This window comes from Ovis canadensis, chromosome 17 (assembly GCF_042477335.2).
Source record: "Ovis canadensis isolate MfBH-ARS-UI-01 breed Bighorn chromosome 17, ARS-UI_OviCan_v2, whole genome shotgun sequence".
In the NCBI taxonomy this organism is placed as follows: Eukaryota; Metazoa; Chordata; class Mammalia; order Artiodactyla; family Bovidae; genus Ovis; species Ovis canadensis.
In genome coordinates, this window is record NC_091261.1 from 50,281,944 (window position 1) to 50,304,711 (window position 22,768).

At 39.3% G+C, this 22,768-nt stretch overlaps 1 protein-coding gene and 1 pseudogene across 11 annotated transcripts in view; one reads left to right on the forward strand and one right to left on the reverse strand.

Annotated features, from left to right (window-relative positions):
- The window catches only part of RAPGEF2 (Rap guanine nucleotide exchange factor 2), a 266,791-nt gene that overhangs the window by 125,383 nt on the left and 118,640 nt on the right, over window positions 1-22,768 (reverse strand). The window contains exon 1 of one of the 11 annotated variants that reach the window (XM_069557282.1): window positions 15,632-15,804. The exons of 8 other annotated variants lie outside the window; for them this stretch is intronic. Coding sequence is in view for 1 of the 3 variants with exons in the window: in XM_069557280.1 (XP_069413381.1) it covers window positions 14,467-14,477 (11 nt within the window). In the remaining 2 variants the exon portion in view is untranslated. Of the gene's footprint in view, window positions 1-14,466; window positions 14,654-15,631; window positions 15,805-22,768 lie in introns of those variants that run through there. 2 more of the 11 variants (XM_069557281.1, XM_069557280.1) reach the window with 2 other exon arrangements.
- LOC138422412 (PAT complex subunit CCDC47 pseudogene) lies at window positions 1,442-3,875 on the forward strand (annotated as a pseudogene).

The following is a 22,768-nucleotide window of genomic DNA, read 5'->3' on the forward strand; positions in this document are numbered from 1 at the left end:
GAAAGTGAAGTCGCTCAGTCGTGTCTGACTCTTCGTGACCCTATGGAATGCAGCCTACCAGGCTCACCATCCATGGGATTTTCCAGGCAAGAGTACTAGAGTGGTAAGGAATAGGTATTCAACTCAGGAATTTCAATTACAAAGTGACTTGAGTGGACATGCACTCTTAAAAGCCCTTTTTCTCCTGAAAACTGTACTAGTGACCTCAGACAGGGTAGCTTGCCTTATCTACGGAAATATCTACCTAACACTAGAGCAGATTCATTCTTTCTGACATAGATATATGCCAACTAGAGCCACAAGGAGTTCTAAGTAGTCATGACTTGTTCTGCTAACATACCACCTACCCCTGCCCATTCACTATTTCAGAAATTCTCTCTTCCTTCTAGCCAACAGTTTACTAACTTTAATTCTGGGGGGCAGGGGAGGAGAATGTGCAGTGAGGCATGTGGGATCTTAGCTCCCAATGATGAGGGATCAAACCTGTGCCCCCAGCAGTGGAAGCACAGAATTTTAACCACTGGACTGCCAGGGAAGTCACAGTAACCATGTTTAATAATCTACCTTTGAGAAAAATATGAGAAAATAACTCTACCAAAAAATTATTTTATCGAGCATTTTCCCCCCAAGTAAATTAGGTATTTGAGTGACTCCTATGAAAATTTCCATAGGAAATTCATAACTTTCTGGTGTCGTGGTAGTACAGAATGTTTCACATATTAGAACACAACTTGGGTTAGGGAAAATAGTTATGTTTGGGCTTTCCAGGTGGAGCTAGTGGTAAAGAACAGGCCTGCCAATGCAGGAGACTTACGAGACATGGGTTCGATCCCTGTGTAGGGAAGACCCCCTAGAGGAGGGCATGGCTACCCACTCCAGTATTCCTGCCTGGAGAATCCCATGGACAGAGGAACCTGGCAGGCTACAGTCCACAGGGTTGTGCAGAGTCAGAGACAACTAAAGTGACTAAGCTTGCTTGCTTGCTAGAGGAAGAAAACAGGTAAGGTAACATTCTCACTCTATCAGCTTGTGACCTCCAGCAAACCAGCTTGACTACCCTCACAGTCTAAACTACACTCATTTCTAACGTTATCAGTCAGACTAGGCCATCACTTAAGTCATTTCCTGCTCCAAAATTCTGTTTCTATGGAAATCAAAGAGTCATACTTAGCGTATCTGAAAAACCCTTTTAAAATATTCACACATACACATTCTCATAAGCATACAAATATTAAAGTGCTTTTTTTAAGCTGAAAAAATAGGAAAACTATAACTATTTTATCCTGTCATGTTATTTCACATGTAATTAAAATGACCTAAAATCGTAAATATTCTTCTCTTAGTTTAACAATTAAATACCACTAAAATTACAGAAAATCCTCAAAACACACAAAAATTTGCTTCTAGCTTTTGAAACTACTTACTTCCAATTTAATTTTTTTACAATGATGCTTATAATTTAATGATATACTACAAATTAAGAAATAATCTCAATGTGTTAGCAAAATATGTAGCAGGTTTCAAGCCATCATTGCCTGTGGGTAAAAACATATGTTGCATGCTTAAAGTTTATTACTAAATAAAACAACATTAAAACCAAAGAAATTCATATGACTCTCAGCTTTTTTCCTATTTTATTAAATTATAGAACCACACAAGCGTCACAAAAGTAATGATAGGGTTTCGCGCAGTCCCCAGGGCTGTGTCCCGGCCCCGTGCCGCGCGCAGGCGCGGGCAGGCCTCACGCATTCTACGTAACGGCTGGCGGAGGCTACGTGAAGAGTGGCGCGGCGTGACTGAGCTGCCTGGTCAGGCTGTGTCCTAGAGGCGTCGTGGCAGTGAAGTCGCGTTGACCCTGCAGGCGGTGGCCGGGACCAGAGGCTAGCGGGATAGAGGCGGCGGCCGCAGGAGCAGCGGGCCGGGTTCTAGCCCCCAGTACAGGTGCAATGAAAGGCTTCCATGCTTTCTGTGTCGTCCTTTTGATATTTGGGAGTGTCTCTGAAGCCAAGTTTGATGATTTTGAGGATGAGGAAGACATCGTAGAGTATGATGATAACGACTTTGCTGAATTTGAGGATGTTGCGGAAGATTCTGCCACTGAATCTCCTCAACGGGTGATCACCACTGAAGATGATGAAGATGAGACCACTGTGGAGTTGGAAGGGCAGGATGAAAGCCAAGAAGGAGACTTTGAAGATGCAGATACCCAGGAGGGAGATACCGAGAGTGAACCATATGATGATGAAGAATTTGAAGGTTATGAAGACAAACCAGATACTTCTTCTAGCAAAAGTAAAGACCCAATAACAATTGTTGATGTTCCTGCACACCTCCAGAACAGCTGGGAGAGTTATTATCTAGAGATTTTGATGGTGACTGGTCTGCTTGCCTACATCATGAATTATATCATCGGGAAGAATAAAAACAGTCGCCTTGCTCAGGCCTGGTTTAACACTCACAGGGAGCTTTTGGAGAGCAACTTTACCTTAGTAGGGGATGATGGAACCAACAAGGAAGCCACCAGCACAGGAAAGCTGAACCAGGAGAATGAGCACATTTACAACCTGTGGTGTTCTGGCCGGGTGTGCTGTGAGGGGATGCTTATCCAGCTGAGGTTCCTCAAGAGGCAGGACTTACTGAATGTCCTGGCCCGGATGATGAGGCCAGTGAGTGATCAAGTGCAAATAAAAGTAACTATGAATGATGAAGACATGGATACCTACGTGTTTGCTGTTGGTACTCGGAAAGCCTTGGTGCGACTACAGAAAGAGATGCAAGATCTGAGTGAGTTTTGTAGTGACAAACCCAAGTCAGGAGCGAAGTATGGACTGCCTGACTCCTTGGCCATCCTGTCAGAGATGGGAGAAGTCACAGATGGAATGATGGACACAAAGATGCTTCACTTTCTTACACACTATGCTGACAAGATTGAATCCATTCATTTTTCAGACCAGTTCTCTGGTCCAAAAATTCTGCAAGAGGAGGGTCAGCCTTTAAAGCTGCCTGATACTAAGAGGACACTATTGTTTACATTTAATGTGCCTGGCTCAGGTAACACTTACCCAAAGGATATGGAGGCTTTACTACCCCTGATGAACATGGTGATTTATTCTATTGATAAAGCCAAAAAGTTCCGACTCAACAGAGAAGGCAAACAAAAAGCAGACAAGAACCGAGCTCGAGTGGAGGAGAACTTCTTGAAGCTGACACACGTGCAGAGGCAGGAAGCAGCCCAGTCCCGGCGGGAGGAGAAGAAAAGAGCCGAGAAGGAGCGAATCATGAATGAGGAGGATCCCGAGAAGCAGCGCAGGCTGGAGGAAGCTGCTTTGAGGCATGAGCAAAAGAAATTGGAGAAGAAGCAAATGAAGATGAAACAAATCAAAGTGAAAGCCATGTAATAGCCATCCCAGAGAGCTAAGTCCTAATGCCACCTTTAAGTTCAAAATTCACAGGAAACAAAAGCTACCAGTTCATTTCTCATCTTAAAGTTTCCCAGTGACTGAGAGTTTCTTTATTTCATCACCTGTTCTGCTTTGGCTTAGAGTTTTACAGAGGTTATAGATACATTGGAAGGAGTCTGTTTCACTCATTTTCTTCCAGATAATCAAATTATTTTGATTATTTTATAAAAGGAATGATATATGAAATCTGTAGTTTTAAAACATTTTAAAATTACAACATGAATCATCAGTACTTTTAGTGCTTGAGATTTGAAGAAATATCATGAAATTTATAGATATATCATTAGATTGTTGCTTTTTTGTTTAAGCTAGGCAGTTGAAATGGCAATGAAGATTGACTATAAACCACAATTCCACAAATAACAATTGGAATTACACAATAAACATTTCTTGGTGTTAAAAAAAAAAACAAAAGTAATGATAGAGTGGTTTTCTTTTTTTAAAATTTCATATAGTAAAAAAAAAAAAAAAAACAACCAAATGTATGTAATCCATACAATGTTCATATGACTAAATAAAAAATAAAAACTTAGAACTGGGCTTCCCTGGAGGCTTAGTGGTAAAGAATCTGCCTGCCAAAGCAGGATCCCTGATCAGGAAGATCCCACGTGCCATGGAGTATCTCAGTACGCCCATGCGCCACCACTATGGAACCTGTGCTCTAGAGCTCGGGAACCACAGCTGCTGAGCCCATGTGCTGCAGCTACTGAAGCCCGCATGCCCTAGAGCCCACGCTCTGCAACAAGAGAAGCTGCCAGAATGAGAAGCCCGCACACGCACCCACAGAGTGCCCCCACTCTCTGCAACCAGAGAAAGTCTATGCAGCAACAAAGACCCAGTGCAGCCAAAAATATAAATTATTTTTTTTTAACTGCTAGAACTGAGTTGCTTATAAATTTTAGCAAAAAAAAGTAGTAACATTCGTATGAATCAACTACATGGTATTTATTTTATGGTATTTCTTACACCTCCAACTCCCTACTTCAGAATTAAGGCTGTTAATCCTCTTACCAATCAGCTACTAGTTCAACAGAACTTTATGGCTGAGGTGACATTCACATATTTAGTTGCACTAACACTATTACTTCGGGGAAGGCGATGGCACTCACTCCAGTACTCTTGCCTGGAAAATCCCATGGGTGGAGTAGCATGGTAGGCTGCAGTCCATGGGGTCACGAAGAGTCGGACACGACTGAGCGACTTCACTTTCAGTTTTCACTTCCATGCTTTGGAGAAGGAAATGGAAACCCACTCCAGTGTTCTTGCCTGGAGAATCCCAGGGACGAGGGAGCCTGGTGGGCTGTCTATGGGGTCGCACAGAGTCAGACACGACTGAAATGACTTAGCAGCAGCAGCAGCACTATTACTTAAGGGATGAAAAGTCTGCATCCCCTAAAACGTGCTACCAAAAAAAAAACACATTTCTACACCTTTTACAAAGTGAGCTGTGCTAAAACCTAACGAAACTCTTTTGGAGCCACGAAAGACTCAAGTTCTACTGACTGTCACAAAGATGTAAACCATAGGAGAAATAATAGACTCCCGTCAGATTAATTCTTTGACTACATTGAGGGGGAAAAGGCAAATACACAGAGAACACACTCTACCAAGGGAGAATAAATTACATCACTTATCCAAAAATTTATTGTTTCAAACACAGTCAAGAACCCAAAAGGAAAGAGTGGCCTCAAAACAGACAAAGCATAGGGAATTCCCTGGTTGTCCAGTGGTTAAGACTCTGGGCTTTCATTACTGAGGGTGCAGGTTAGGTCCCTGGTTGGAGAGCTACAATCCCACAAGCTGAGTAATGTAGCAAAAAAACAAAAAAAACAAAACAAACAAACAAACAAAAAAAAAAAACAGGGAGAGAGAGAGACAGGTATAGTTCATGAATTCATTCACTGGGCTAATGCAAGGCCTTTTGACTCCACTGCAGAGAAGAGTTACTCTTAGCTTACAATCCAGAAGCTATAAGGTAGGAATGAAATATGTCAGCTACAAACCATTAAGCCACAAAATACTTCTGCTTCTAGTATCTGATTCTTTGACTCAAAAAATATATGAACAGAAGAAAGTAAACACCATTATTTACTAAGTTTTGATCAAGTTTTATACAAAAAAAACTTTTAAAAATATGATACTGGAAAACTTAAGTATAGACTTAAAAAAAAGGCGGGGGGGGGGGGGGGGTGGGGGTGGGGGTGGGGGAATTCCCTGGTGGTCCAGTGGTTGGTTGGGACTCTTGCGTTTTCCAGGCCCTGGTTTGATCCCTGTCAAGGAACTAAGATCCTGCAAGCCACATGGCACAGCCAAAAAAAACAGAAAAAAGAAAACCAGATACAGACATATAGGAGACACTAAGATAGATTCATTTAAATATTTAAATGATTTAGTAGAAAGAATTGGATAGAATCTTCAGGTTTACAAATGACACAGACATTTAGATAGTACAGCACAAAAACAAAGCTAGTAAGAATAAAGTGCAAGACATTTTTATAAAGTTTTATGTGCAGCAAGGACCCAATCTGCACAAGGAAATACTCTCTGTGGAAAGTGATCAAATGTATGTAAGACCAAACAACAAAGGGTTCTCAGGTTTCAGTTAGAAGTCAAATGAAAACTAGAAGTCTTTCAAGTCATTAGCACAGCAAACTGCATACATGATATATAACAAATAGTAAACGAAGATACACCTCAAAAGAAAAGACACACTAGGAAAAATAAAACCTGAAAATTACCATACATACCATCATAGAAAACCACATAAATCTACAATAGAGCACCGGGCTATCTAAGGGGAAAACCACAGAGCTGAAAAGTTTCCAGTGAAAAATTTAAGGACAACCAAAGGGATTCCTGTAAAGCCAGAGACATAAATTAAAAGAATATTTCATTAGTCTTATTAACAGCAGCTGAAAGTTGGTATTATTTAGATTGCTAAAATAATGACTTAAGGAAATTTAGAAATGATACAGATTAAATAAGAATTTGGTTAATTTTAAAAGTTCAGCTATAATCCCTGGCTTCCGTGGTGGCTCAAATGGCAAGAATCATCCTGCAATGTGGGAGACTTGGGTTCAATCCCTGGGTTGGGAGGATCTCCTGGAGAATGGAACGGCTACCAACTCCAGTATTCTTGCCTGGAGAATTCCATGGATAGAGGAGCCTGGTGGGCTACAGTCCATGGGTGCACAGAGTCAGACACAACTGAGTGACTTGCACTTCACTTCACTTCACGATCTCTGAGGGCTTTAAGGAAAGTCAGAAACAGAAAGACTGTTCCAAAGTCATTTGACTAAATTCTCCTCCACATTTTCCTTGGTGTGACTGTCAGAAATGAAGTTACTCCTATCAACTGCAATCTTTTTTGTTTTTAAGTCTTATAATTAAGGCTTTCTTAAATGAACAATGCAAAGAAACAGAGGAAAACAATAGAATGAGAAAGACTAGCAACAGCTTCAAAAAAATTGGAGATACCAAGGGTAACATTTCTTGCAAGGATGGGCTCCATAAAAGGCAAAAATGACCTAACAGAAGAAGAGATTAAAAAGAGGTGGCACGAATACACAAAAGAGCTATACTAAAAAGGTCTAAATGAGCCAGATAACCACAATAATGTGGTCACTCAACTAGAGTCAGACATCCTGGAGTGTGAAGTCAAGTGGGCCTTGGAAGCATTACTATGAACACAGCTAGTGGAGGTGATGAACTTCCAACTGAGCTATTTCAAATCCTAAAAGATGGTGCTGTTATAGTGCTGCACTTAATATGCCAGCAAATTTGGAAAACAGGCATGGCCACAAAGGCCTGAAAAAGGTCAGTTTTCATTCCAATCCCAAAGAAGGGCAATGCCAAAGAATGTTCAAACTACCATACAGTTGCGCTCATTTCACGTTAGCATGGTTAGGCTCAAAATCCTTTGAGTTATACTTCAATAGTACGTGAACCAACAACTTCCAGATGTACAAACTGGGTTTATGAAAGGCAGAGGAACCAGAGATCAAATGGCCAACATTTGTTGGATAATGGAGAAAGAAAGGGAATTCCAGAAAAAAACATGTACATCTGCTTCACTGACTATACTAAAGCCTTTGACGGTGTGGAAAATTCTTAAAGAGACAGGAGTACCAGACCACCTTACCTGTCTCCTGAGGAACCTGTATGCAGGTCAAGAAGAAACAGCTAAAACCAGACATGGAACAGTGGACCGATTCAAAATTGGGAAACGAATACAACAAGGCTGTATAATGTCACCCAGCTTATTTAACTTACATGAGGAATCCATCGTGTGAAATGCCAAGCTGGATGACTCACAAGCTAGAATCAAGATTGCCATGGGAAATATCAACTACCTCAGATATGCAGATGATACCACCCTAGCGACAGAAAGTGAAGAGGGACTAAGACATAGTAAGCCCTTACTGACTTGGAATCAGTTAGCTATGTGATCTTGGGCAAGTCACTTCATCTCTCCGGGCATTTGGATAAGTATATTAAATAATAATGAAGAGTGAAAAAGCTGCCTTGAAACTCAACATTCAAAACACTAAGAACATGGCATCTGGTACCATCCCTTCACGGGGAACAGAAGGGGGAAAAGTGGGAACAGAGACAGATTTTATTTTCCTGGGCTCCAAAACCACTACAGACAGTGACTGCAGCCATGAAATTAAAAGACACTTGCTCCTTGGAAGCAAAGCTATGACAAACCTAGACAGCACATTAAAAAGCAGAGACATCACTTTGCTGACAAAAGTCTGTATAGTTAAAGCTATGGATTTTCCAGTAGTCTTGTACAGGCGTGAGAGTTGGACCATAAAGAAGGCTGAGCACCAAAGAATTGATGCTTTCAAAATGTGGTACTGGAGAAGACTCTTGAGAGTCCCTTGGACTGCAAGGAGATCAAACCAGTCAATCCTAAAGGAAATCAACCCTGAATATTCATTGGAAGGATTCATGCTGAAGCTCCAATACTTTGGCCATCTGATGCAAAGAGCCAACTCATTAGAAAAGAGACTGATGCTGGGAAAGACTGAAGGCAAAAGATGGAGGCAATGGAGGATGAGATGGTTAGATATCTTTACCAATTCAACGGACATGACTTTGAGAAAACTCTGGGAGATAGTGGAGGACAGAGGAGCCTGGTATGCTGCAGTCTATGGGATTGCAAAGAGTTGGACATGACTTAGGAACCGAACAATAAAGAGACTACACAAAGTGGCCTACAAATTCAATGGAATCCCCATCAAAATCCTCCCCAAAATATTTTTTTTGCAGAAATGGAAAAAGCAATCTTTACATTCATACAAAAATGCAAGAGGCCCTAATTAGCCAAAACAATCTTGAAAAGCAACAAAGTCAGAGAAAGTATGCTTTTGATTTCAAAACTTACTACAAAGCTGCAAACTACTGGCTTAAGTAGTACACTGAAACAATGAACCTGGACCCCTACAACTCATGACATACAAAATTAAACTAAAAATGGAACACTGACTAAGTAAGAATGCCAAAAATGATAAAACTCTAAGGGGGGAAAAAAAAAGGATGAGTCTTCATTACCTTGGATTTGACAATGGACTCAGATATGATATCAAAAGCATCAGCAGCAAAAGGAAAATTAAATAAATTGAACTTCATCAACATTAAAAACTTTGGTGCAAAGGACATTATCAAGAAATGAATAAGACAATCTACAAAATAGGAGAAGATATTTGTAAAGCATATATCTGAGAAGGGTTTAAGATCCAGAGTACATAATTCCTACAACTCAACAACAAAAAGACAACCCAATTAAAAAATAGGCAAAGGACTTGAATAGACTTTTCTCCAAATGGCTGACAAGCACATGAAAAGTTGCTCTACATCCTTAGTTATTAGAAAAAAGTAAATCAAAAACACAAGGAGCTACTCACAAGTTGTCCACTCCCCCTCCCCAACTGTAGTATACTACAGCTTAATAAATCTTGGCTGTGCTTTCTACAGAAAAATAAATAAAAACACAAAACAGGCTTCCCTGATGGTCTAGCAGTTAAGAATATACCTGCGAATGCAGGGGACACAGGATCAATCCCTGATCTGGGAAGATTCAACATGCCTCCAGCAACAAAGCTCCTGAAGCCCATGTGCCTAGAGCCCATGCTCAGCAACAGGAGAAATCACTGCAATGAGAAGCCGGACACCCAAACAAAGAGCAGCTCCCACTTGCAGCAACTAGACAAAGCCCCAGCACAGCAACAAAGACTCCGACAGCCAAAACTAAACAAATCTTAAACACACACACACACCACACACAAAACAAAAACTCACAATGAGATACCATTTCACATCTGATACTGCATGTGAATGAGATACTAGAATGGCTATAATAGTAATTTTTTTTTAAATAGCAAGTGTCGAAGAGAAACTGGAACCTTTGTGGAAATGTAAAATGGTGCCATAACTGTGAAAAAGAGTTTGGGAGTTCCTCCAAAAGTTACACATAGAATTAACAGAAGACCCAGCAATTCCACTCCTGGATAAATATCCAAAAATATTAAAAATACGGACCCAAACATTTGTACACCAGTTTTCACTGCAGCACTCTTTGCAATAACAAAAGGTGAAAAACGCCACAAATGTCCATCAACAGATGAGTGGATAAACAGATGTGATATATACAGACAATGGAATATTATCCAGCTATAAAAAGGATTAAAGAGCTCATAAGTGTTACAACATGGATAAGACTTGAAAGCATTAGCTAAGTGCCACACCCAGTCACAAAATGACAAATATTGTATAAGAGCCCACCTACATGAGATATCTAGGATAGGCAAATTCATAAAGACAGAAAGTAAAGGAGGTTTCCAGGTGTTAGGGCAATGCCTAACAGTTACAAAGTTTCTGTTTGGAGCTATGGAACATAAGTTTTGGAGACAAGTAGCGGTAATTAATGCACAATAGTGTGATTGTAAGTAACACTATTTAAATGATTAAAATGACACATTTTATGTGATACACATGAGCATATCCACAATTTCTTCAAAAATGTATTTTCAGAGAAACTTATCAAGACTTTTGTTTGTTTTAGGGGTTTTGAGTTTTTCGGCAAAATTCAGGACTTCAATAAAAAAAGTAGTAACTCCACTTTGCCCAAAAAAGAACCCATGTTGGGGGCAAAGGAAGTTAAGTTTGATGACTGAACTACACCACTGATTAACTTGGAATCAATCTCTTTTCTATACTAAGTCTGCAATTAAGTGATAGAGGTATGGGTGAAAGAACTAGGAAGATATGAAGACATGGTAAACAAAGGTTAATAAAATATTTGAAATCTTTTTTAAATTTTTTAATTTTATTTTATTTTTTATTTTACTTCAAATCTTTCCCCCCTCCCACCTCCCTCCCCATCCCATCCCTCTGGGTCATCCCTGTGTACCAGCCCCAAGCACCCTGTCTCATGCATCGAACCTGGACTGGCAATCCATTTCATATATGATAATATACATGTTTCAATGCCATTCTCCCAAATCATCCCACCCTCTCCCTCTCCCACAGAGTCCAAAAGACTGTTCTATATATCTGGGTCCCTTTTGCTGTCTCACATATAGGGTTATCGTTACCATCTTTCTAATTCCATATATATGCATTAATATACTGTATTGGTGTTTTCCTTCCTGGCTTACTTCACTCTGTATAATAAGCTCCAGTTTCATCTACCTCATTAGAACTGATTCAAATGTATTCTTTTTAATGGATGAGTAATACTCCATTGTGTATATGTACCACAGCTTTCTTATCCATTCATCTGCTGATGGACATCTAGGTTGCTTCCACGTCCTGGCTATTATAAACAGTGCTGCAATGGACACTGAGGTACACGTGACTCTTTCAATTCTGGTTTCCTTGGTGTGTACGCCCAGCAGTGGGATTGCTGGGTCATATGGCAGTTCTAGTTCAAGTTTTTTAAGGAATCTCCACACTGTTCTCCATAGTGGCTGTACAAGTGTGCATTCCCACCAACAGTATAAGAAGGTTCCCTTTTCTCCACACCCTCTCCAGCATTTATTGTTTGTAGACTTTTGGATTGCAGCCATTCTGACTGGCGTGAGATGGTACCTCATTGTGGTTTTGATTTGCATTTCTCTGATAATGAGTGATGTTGAGCATCTTTTCGTGTGTTTGTTAGCCATCTGGATGTCTTCTTTGGAGAAATGCCTGTTTAGTTCTTTGGCCCATTTTTTGATTGGGTCATTTATTTTTCTGGAATTGAGCTGCAGGAGTTGCTTGTATGTTTTTGAGATTAATTGTCTGTTGCTTCATTTGCTATTATTTTCTCTCATTCTGAAGGCTGTCTTTTCACCTTGCTTATAGTTTCCTTGCTTATAGTTTTTATTTTATATTGGAGTGTACTTGATTAACAATATTGTGTTAGCTTCAGGTGTGCAGCCAAACATTTCAGTTACACTTACACATTTCCCTACTCTTTTTCAAATTCTTTTCTCATTTAGGTTATTACAAAATACTGACCAGAGTTCCCTGTGCTATACGGTAGGTTCGTCTTGTTTATCCATTTAATATATGTGCTCAGTCATTCAGTCATGTCTGACTCTTTGTGACCCCGTGGACTGTAGCTCACCAGGCTCCTCTGTCCATGGAATTTTCCAGGCAAGAATACTGGAATGGTTGCCACTTCCTACTCCAGGGGATCTTTCCAGCTCAGGGATCAAACTCTTGTCTCTGTGTCTCCTGCATTGCAGGCGGATTCTTTACCACCAGCACCACCCGGGAAGTCCAATTTTACATGTAATAGTGTGTATATATTCAGCCCCAAATTCCCAATTTATCTTCCATCCTTCATCCCTGGTAACCTGAAGTCAGTTCTGAAGAGTCAATTATACCGACATTTTCTTTCACCCAGAATTATTCCATTTTTATTTTACTCCTGGTCATAAATTAGAGGGTATCCCCATTGTGCCAGCCCAGTCTTCATATACATATGGACAAAGTGGGAGAAAGAGAAAGATGCTCACTCAGGTACAATTCTGCCTCCTATCTGTCTTCCAAAAACTTACTGGACACAAACCACATAATCAGTATTGTTCAGCTGCCAAGTCATGTTCGACTCTTTGCAGTCCCATAGACTGCAGCACACCAGGCTTCCCTGTCTTTCACTATCTCACAGAGTTTGCTCAAACTCATAAACTATGCAATCAACACAGAGGTTAAGAGAAACTCACTGAATGTCACCCCTATTCTTAGTTTATAATCTATGGAAGATGAGTACACAAGAGGTTGGTGATAACAGGCAGAACAGCGAACTATGAGTTCTATAAAAAGGTCATATTTGCTGACTACAATGCATCTCAAAACCAAAATGGATTTCTTCAATGTCCAAGTTGAGGAAAAAACTTAGAAAATCAAACACTACAGGGTCTCCTGGCCTTTTTTTCCCCTTCAGTTTCACACATGAAGGTATGCCAGAATCCAATGTGCTACATCAAAGGCCCTCAAACACTGTGACTTAGAAAAAGGCGCCAAGGAGTTTTAATATGTATGACCCACCATCCTACTCTGCTCATGAGAAATGTTCAATTTTCATTCCAGGTGGGAAAACAAAGCCAACCTACCTCAGAATAGGTTAAAAGAGATGCCCCAAATCACCATCAGGCTTCATGGCATGGTTCTGTGATCCCACACTGACCTCACCCTTTCCCACACTTTCTTCAACAGCCTTTTTCCACACTCAAAAATATAAAAACTCCGGTCCTTGCTAAGCTTGACACGTATGAGTAATAACTCCCAGACATCCTCAGGAATACTGCTACAGGGCATCACATTTACCTGTAAAGCATAAATGCAACAGCAAGCGGGAAACCAAGCTCTGTGGAAAGGTGGATTCTCAGAGGTTGGCTCACTCACTGGGTCGTTGAGTGAAAAAGACAAATCAGCTTTTGCAATTCAGAAAGCAATTCAAATTCCGCAAAATTACAAATGACATCAAGTGTTTGAGGGTTACCCTGGGAGAGTCAAAAGTTTGAAAGTCAAATCTATAAAAACCAGGCCTCCTCAGGCAGCTGCTGCCAGAAATTCAACTACTAACACATCTGCTTCTTTGAAATGGCACTCATAATATGACGTTCCAAGGTAAACAAAGATATTTTTAAAATTTAAGCTCCTTAATTTTTAAAGTGACATAGCTGTTTTTAAACTCTGAATTTAAATTCTTTAAAAAATTGTCTTCTGGCAACTTCAGCCTTTCTATGTACACATGCATTTGTGTATGAGACACAAATATTTATTTAACCGTCTTTCAAAAAGAGAAGTAGGTAACAGTTATCAATAAGACTTGGTCTGAATAGTTAAAAACCTGTTAGCTCTTTCTACACTTGATGCCAGCCTTTCACAAAAGTCCAGAAAGTTAGAAAGAGATAAGGAGAAACAGAGAAGTAGGGCATTTGTGTTGTAAGAACCCCATTAGGCTTCTGAGTCTACATAGTGTGAACATTTAATTACTATAGTCTCTAAATCCTTCTAAATTGTTCTGTCCAAGGGCAGCATATAGCCTGGCTTTCAACTATTAATCTCAATGTAATTTCAGAACGTCCTGATAATCTTAGACTAAACCCCCAAAGATGACAACCAGAAGTGATGCAGACTCACTTTAGGCCAACCTATTGGTTCTCTGTGATATTTCTTTTTTAAGAAGTTAAACTCACAAAAAATGATTAATGAAAAGACTACCTGCAGCATAACGAACACAATACACCTAAATGTTCACAGTCCTCAGCAACACGAATTGAAGAATGGGTGTTCCAAAAACAGTTTCACAATCCAGATTTTCATTCCCATTAAGCTTTCTTTTTCCTTACAGAACCAAAAATTAAAATATACGCAGACAAAAAATTTACTAAATGTAGTCTCCTATATAATGTAAAATAGGAAAAAAAATGTTAATAGTCATAAACTTTGAAGTCCAAGGTTCACGACAAGAAAGCACCAGTTGTCTGCAGGTATCAAATCTTACCTAGTTGTCATAGATACCAACAAGCCACCGGACAGGGTTCCGCAGGCTCTTTCTGAGGTCAGGCCACCTTGCCCTGCACTTCTGTGACCACATTTTCCCAAGCTGAGTCCTGAGCGCTTCTACCACTGTCTATGTGTCTACAAAAGGCAGTGAGTGGCTGAGCACAGAAGCCTCTTCTGTCAGTGTCCCTAAACTTGCCCTTTGTATACAAGGGCCCCTGCATTCCTGCTGTGCGTCAGAACTGCCCAGTGGAATGCAACTCCTCAGTACTGGAATGTAAACTTTTTCATGTCAGGCTACATCCACACAGCCATCAAACTGAGCCTACACTGGTGCGCAGTCCTAATTTACAGAATGTCTGAATATGTGATTCTCCGATACCAATTCTTCATATATTCATTTCTAAAAAATGAAGACAGTTGCTAAAATGTTCTTTCCTCCTTAAAAATCTAAGTAAATGACTGGCCTGATGCTCCTAAACCAAAACCAATATCTATGTAGGACTTACCAAAAATACTCACATGAAAAACTGTCTTTAGATAGCAGAACAGCAATAAACAGTTAAGAAAAAGAAAAATCCAACAAGTAACTGCTGATGCAATCAATTCCATTCTCAAAAATCAGTAGACTCTACAGCAATACATTTTAACAGAAGAGCAAAATGGTTTGAAAGGCATCACTTAATCTCTTAAAAAATATTTTGTCCTCACTCGTTAGTTTAACAAACAAGCCCCCCCCCCCAAAAAAAACAAGTAACAGTTATTTATACTAAAAACATACACACACCAAGTACACACTAAAGTTGTGTGTGTCTAAATTACAAATGGTTCTTAAAGTGTAGCCTGGAACAAGCTATTTCAGAAGTAACTGTTTGGGAAAGTGAAACAGGCAGTTTCTTTGGAGGCTCATTTACAAGTATTCTAATAATCATCACCCTGCACAGATGAACAGAGGTTTGCTTCTCTGCAGAACGAATCTCCACATTTAACCTTTGCTTATAAAAATAGAGTGCAAAAAAAAAAAAAAAAACCTGTTAGGGGAAGGCCTCAGAGCCACGTTTTATGTTTTCCCCCACTCTGTACCCCGTGGTCTATTTAACTATAGAAGAACTAGACATCTGCTACTTACGCTATGAACATTTTGATCCCTTAAAATAAAATCTAACCTGCACTGTCTTCAGTACCTCTGAAGCACCAGCGCTGCCTCCTCCTAGAGGAGCCGGGTCTCTGCGGCCACCAGCTCACCCCATCGCCCCTGTGTTTTCTCTCCCTGGGTGCACCGGGCTGCAGCCTGTGTGGGGAGCCGGCATTCCTCTCGCGGCCAATTTCCTGCTTCAGTGACCCACCCACCCCTCCTGGCTGCGGTTCAGAGTTACGCATGCTGTGCAAGCGGGCACTGTTTCCGCATACCAGCCTCATGACCACAGCAGCTGCCTGACAGGCACTCCTTATCAATTTCTATTAATTCATTATCCACTCTTGTAAGTCAAGAGCAAGTAGGGAAATCTGCAGTGTCTGTTCTCCTCTGAGTCTTCAAGGTCAAATGCTTAGATGTGCCGAGCAGGGTGATTTTGTTGCTGACATTTACCCAACCTGTACTACACACACTACTCTCAACCACCAAAGGGATGCTGAATTGTACACCTGGTTTGAACAATTATCCTGGAAAAGATGAGCATAAATCTACATACAAACAACATGGGAAAAGTTGAAAGTGGCTGCTTTTGCCCTAATTTTTCCCTTCTAGAGAAAAAAGGTGGCTCTTACCTTGCTGTATGGGGGTGAAGAGAGCAAGCAGCTTTTGTCTCCTGCCACAATGTACCCAGCAAAGGACTGAAGAGTGATGATGACTACACTTTGGTGGGGTCTGTGTCCTCGTGACCAGCTGCTGGAGGACAGCTCAGCTAAACTGATCTGCTGCTATCAGTCTACTCAATGCCATCAGTGGCACGAACGGGTCTCTGCTGATCACAGGGCTTTGCGCACAGATGGCAGCTGATCAGTTTGTATAAAAGTTATGGTCCATACCGCTCTCCCTTCAGCTTCTGGATGCACGCCTTATCCAAAATGCCTTTGTTACAGGGTGCTCCCTGTTTCATTGCACAAAGCTCGCCGTGGAGAAGTTGAAGAGGCAAGGAAGCTCTCAGCTCTGAAGTCTTATTTTTATAAAATTCATTACAAGTAAAATAAATAAGTTAAGAAAAAACTGAGGACTTAGTTGGCAGTTCAAGGGTTAAAACTGTTCTTTCACTGCTGGAGGCACAGGTTAAATCCATAGTCAGGAACTAGAACCCCACATGCCACACTGCGTGGCCTATTATATAAATAATTTTTTTTAATTTTAAAAAAGAAATAGCTTAACAGACCTATGTAACTTGCTAATAAGAAAAATGGTAGATGAATTCAAATGAATTCAGATTGATCCTAACCAATAAGAACCTGAATTGATCTCAAGAATCAAACATCTCAAGTAACTGCAACAAAACACCTGATATTCTTTTAAGGCTCATATAAATGGCACCAAAACCCAAGCCCAGCCTCCCCCAAATCTGGCACGTATCATAAAATATGCTGAAATAGCACACGTCTTTGTAAGATTGGACCTCAACAACAATTAGGGTCACCTGAATAGTACTGCATTCATGAAACTCTTGAAAGTTAAAAGAACACTTTTCCAAGAAAGGAAAAGCATATATTGACACATATGAGTAGTTTCTTACAAAGATATCAAGTAACAAAATGTCAATTTCTTGAATTCATATCAATGAAATGTGAGAATTTCTCACAAACCATACTTATCCTGTTTTTCCTTGTTTTATAAATAACTGTTCCTTCTTATTCTACCAACAGTAACCCTGGCAATACTGTTTAACTTATTTCAAATCTGCTCTTATAGAATGAAGTAGTTAAAAACTTATCACGTATCATCAAAAAATAAAATACTTAGGAATATATTTAATGAAGGCTGTGCATGACCTGTACACTGAAAACACAAAAGGATACTTAATCCTACAAAGAAAAATAGTAAAAGACCTAAATCAATTCTGAGCTATACCATGTTCATGGTTTGGAAGGCTCAATATTAAGATAGCAAACCCTCCCAAACCGATCCACAGATCCAACACAATTCTAATCAAACCCTAACACTGACAAACTGATTTTAGAATTTATACGGAAAAGCAAAGACATAGAAGAGTTAAATAATTTTAATACAGAAAAAGGTGAGGGATTTACACTACGTGGTTTTCACTATAAAACCACAGGGTATTGGTATAAGAACTGACATGTAGGTCAACAGAACAAAAGAGAGTTCAGAAATAGACCTGAAACAAATAGAGTCTAAGTAGTGTGAAGAGTCCCTCAGTCGTGTCCGATTCTTTGAGACCCCATGGACTACAGAGTCCATGGAATGTTCCAGGTCAGAATACTGGAGTAGGTAGCCTTTCTCTTCTCCAAGGAATCTTCCCAACCCAGGGATCAAACCCAGGTCCCTGGCATTGCACACGGATTCTTTACCAGCTGAGCCACAAGCGAAGCCCAAGAATACTGGAGTGGGTAACCTATCCCTTCTCCAGTGGATCTTCCTGACCCAGGGATCAAACTGGGGCCTCCTGCTTTGCAGGCAGATCCTTTATCAACTGAGCTATGAGGGAAGCCCAAAGATTGTCTACTGATTTTTTAATAAATATGCTAAGGTAACTTAGTGGATAAAAAATATTCTTTTCAATAAATGGTTCTGGAACAGGCAAATATCAGTATCAAAAAAACAAACAAAACCTCAATCCTTATCTTATATCATACATAAAATTAAATCAAAATGCATGTAAGAATTAAAGATTTTAAAATGTAAAAAATAAAAAACTAAAAAAAAAAAAAAAAATTAAAAAAAAAAATGGATCTCAGGCCTAAATGGAACAGCTGAAACTTTTAAATCTCTACAAGAAAAACATGAGAACACCTTTATGACATCAAGTTAAGAAAAGATTTCTTAAACAGGACACCAAAAGTAGAAACTAAAAAAGAAAATGCTGATATAAATGGACTTCATGAAGGTGAGAAAGTTTTTCCTTCTAAAACATACAGTTAAGAAAAAGCCAAGCTATGGACTGGAAGAAAATTTTTGCAAAACACATCCAAAGGAATTGTACCCAGAATATATAAAGAACATACTCCAAAGTAAGACAGTCAATTCAATTTTTTAGTGTGCAAAATCCAATTTAAAAATATGGTTTCAAACGGGTGAACTAACACTTCAAAGAAGATACATGAATGGCCAATTAACACATTAAAAATTCTCAACACCAGTCTTCAGAGAAACACATAATAAAACCACAGTGTAATTACCACCATATATATGCTGAAGTGGCTAAAATTAGAAAGACAGATAATACCAAGTGTTGCAGAAGATATGCAGTAACCAGAACTCTCAAACTGCTTGTGGGAGGGCTAAATGTTATAGCCAGTACGGAAAACAGTCAGCCAGTACGGAAAACAGTGTGACAGGTTCTTACAAAGTTAAACATACATTTGCTACATAACCCATCCATCCCACTCTCAGGATTTATTCAAGAAGTCATAAAAACACGTCCACACAAACAGATGTTCATGAATGTTGACAGAAGCCAAAAAGTGAGGCAACCCAAACCATCATTTTCAAACTGTGTTTTGTAAAATATGAATACCATCTTGCTTATAAAATTCATAGGATTTATGAAATCTGGCATCCCTTTTATATCAGAATTGGCAATACACTGCACGGCTTGCTTACAATAGTACATGAGATAATTTTACATTGGAATGAATAGTAAGGCAAAGTTATTTGTCAAAGCCTGTCCCTACAGCCTTCTGACCTGATAAGCATCTCTTTTTTTGCCTCTGTATTCTCCCTATTTACCTGCCCCTCCACCATATTCACTTCACCTCTGACATCCACCCATCTCAGTTCAGTTCAATTCAGTTCAGTCGCTCAGTCGAGTCTGACTCTTTGTGACCCCATGGACTGCAGCACACCAGGCCTCCCTGTCCATCACCAATTCCCAAAGTTTATTCAAACCCATGTCCATTAAGTCACTGATGCCATCCAACCATCTCATCCTCGGTCATCTCCTTCTCCTCCTGCCTTCAAATCTTTCCCAGCATCGGAGGTTTTTCCAGTGAGTCAGTTCTTCACATCAGGTGGCCAAAGTATTGGAGTTTCAGCTCCAACATCACTCCTTCCAATGAATATTCAGGGCTGATTTCCTTTAGGATGGACTAGTTGGATCTCCTTGCTGTCCAAGGGACTCTCAAGAGTCTTCTCCAACACCACAGCTCAAAAGCATCAATTACCACAGCTCAAAAGCATCAATTTTTCAGCACTCAACTTTCTTTACAGTCCAACTCTCACATCCATCATACTGGAAAAATCATAGCTTTGACTAGACGGACCCTTGTGGGCAAAGCAACGTCTCTGCTCTTTAACATGCTGTCTAGGTTGGTCATAACTCTTCTTCCAAGGAGCAAGTGTCTTTTAATTTCATGGCTACAGTCACCATCTGCAGTGATTTTGGAGCCTCAAAAAGTTAAGTCTCTCAATGTTTCCACTGTTTCCCCATCTATTTGCCATGAAGTAATGGGACCAGATGCCATGATCCTAGTTTTCTGAAACTAAACCACCCACCTCAACCCCTCTAAATTATGCTGTAGCTATCAAAGGCAGCACACTACCCGACATGCAAGTTCAAATTTGTTCCATCCTCTCCCTTCCCTGTAATTCCAGTCACTAAATTCCATCATTAGTCTTCCTAAACTACTCTCACATGCACCTCCTATCAAATTCTATTTCTATGAAAACGCTAGTCAGGTCCATAGAGATAGGGTTCCTGTCTCTGGTCCCAGCTTTACAGCATCTTCCAGGATCTCTTCATTCACTGATCATAAAACTGCAGTGTTTACTAGTTCCACAGTCATTAGCCCAATTACTCAGTTAAGATCTGGTTGACCACCTGCTTGTGAGCTTTGAAAAGAGAGGTTAAGGTCCAACCCAGATTGTGGGGACTAAAAGTATCCAGGATTAGGGCCTCAGTATAGTACTCATCCTAAGCCAAGTGAATCTAATAATTGGCCCAATTTGGTCAGTTATCGTTCACATTACTCCTAACCATCTTTATGGCCAAATGCATACTCAGTCGTGTCCGACCCTTTGTGGCCCCATGGACTGTAGCCCACCAGGCTCCTCTGTCCATGGTATTTCCCAGGGAAGAATACTGGAGTGGGTTGCCATTTCCTCCTCCAGGGGATCTTCCTAAACCAGGGATCAAACCCACATCTCCTGCATTGGCAGGCAGATTCTTTACAACCGAGCCACTTGGGAAGCCTCTTATTGCCAAATACAAGGACTCTAATCCAGGATCTTTTTCACTTTTTGTCTCACAAGCACTTTTCCTAAGAAAAGTTGAAACATACTGCTCAGGCTTGGATCATTATAAGGTAGCTCTTCTCCATATATCTGAAGGATCATGTGCATCAGTCGCTCAGTCCTTTCCAACCCTTTGCGACCCCATGGGGTGTAGCCCACCAGGCTCCTCGTCCATGGGATTCTCCAGACAAGAATACTGGAATGGGTTGCCATTTCCTTCTCCAGAGGATCTTCCTGACCCAGGGATCAAACCCAGGTCTCCTGCACCTATGCTATACTCTGACACAGATAATAAAACCACTGCTTTAGCCACAATGATGCTTCCATACACAACATTAACTATATATGTGTATATATTGATATAGACACACATTAACTATATATAAAATTAACATACAAAATTTTACTTAATGTGTATTGATATTACCTCAATTTTTTTAAAAGTTCGCTTAAATAGGATAACGATTTAAAAACCCAGAAGAAGCTAATCGCAGATAACACTTCATTCTGTGCTTCCAAAATTATATAAGTTAAACTCCAAGATCATCAGATGACTAAGTGGTAAACTGAAATGGTCTCAAGATTCTGAATAATAATTATTATTTTAGACTATAAAAAGAACCACAGCAGTAAAAAACTTCTGATATATATACACATACACATGTAAACACACATATGCACACACATATCCCATATATGATTTAGACTGAATAAAATATTAATAGTTTTATTAATAGTGAAATAAAATATTAATAGTTTTCTTACTTGTAAAACTGAATTAAGTATGAATACTTAATGGTGGTTTTCTAAATGCACCCTTTTGAACTAAAAATATAATAATAAAATATAGGAAAATGTTGGACAGATTTTGGGCAATGCCTGAGTTTTTAAAATTACCTGAAAACGCCCAAGAAATAGCAAACTTATCTTAATGAAACTGACACATTAAGCAGCTTATAGCTATAAAATGTAAAATAAGTCATCATAAAGTAAAAATTATCCTTAAATATCAGACTCACTCAAAAAATTTTAGATGAAGGCTAAATTAAGAACATCCAGTTATTTAATGTTTTTGTAGACCTGTAACACATGAATATTCAATACCAGAAATTATATATTTAATTGCAAAAATATCCAAGACCTATTAAGCCATACATGTGTGACAAAAGAAAGAAATATCTAAGAAAAGAAATCTTTATTTTGAACTTTTCAATATTTTAATACATTTCAATATTCTAATCAGTAATAAATACTAAGCATATAGTTTTTAAAGCCACATTATACTTAATTAAATTTTAACATAAATAGGCAGTGATATACATGTCTAAGCTATATTTAAATTTATTTTAACTATTTCTTAATTCTTGAAATACTTTTAAACAATTTTTAAAAGTACTGAAAAACAAAATGTGGTACATAGTATAGCATAAAGTCATTCTCTTTAACACTGAAACATACAGCTTTGCTGTCTATTTTATATAGGTACCTATATTTCATATACGCAAGTTTACAGTCATAGTAATTTTATAGTCACAGTAAAATAAAACAGAGGGTCCCAGGACTGTGATTAATTAGAAATTGAATTTTAATAACGACATTCCTATTTTACAAAGTATAATTTGCTTCATCTATCAATTTCTCTCTTAGCGAGAGCCTTACTCTTACCATTTTCTCTCAGTGTTCCCAACACTGAAAGGGTATTTCTTTACACAAAACCAAATTGAGTTGCTCTGTATTTTAAGACACCATGAATTCATACAAGTGGAGCAGTAATTCACACACCCCTCCAAATCAACCCTTCCCCAGAACAACTGTGCACACACAAGGGGTGCGAGCTCCTTTGTGGTTAAGCAGTAAACAATTCCGACATTTTACAGAGAAAAACAATGTTGTATTTCATTGACAC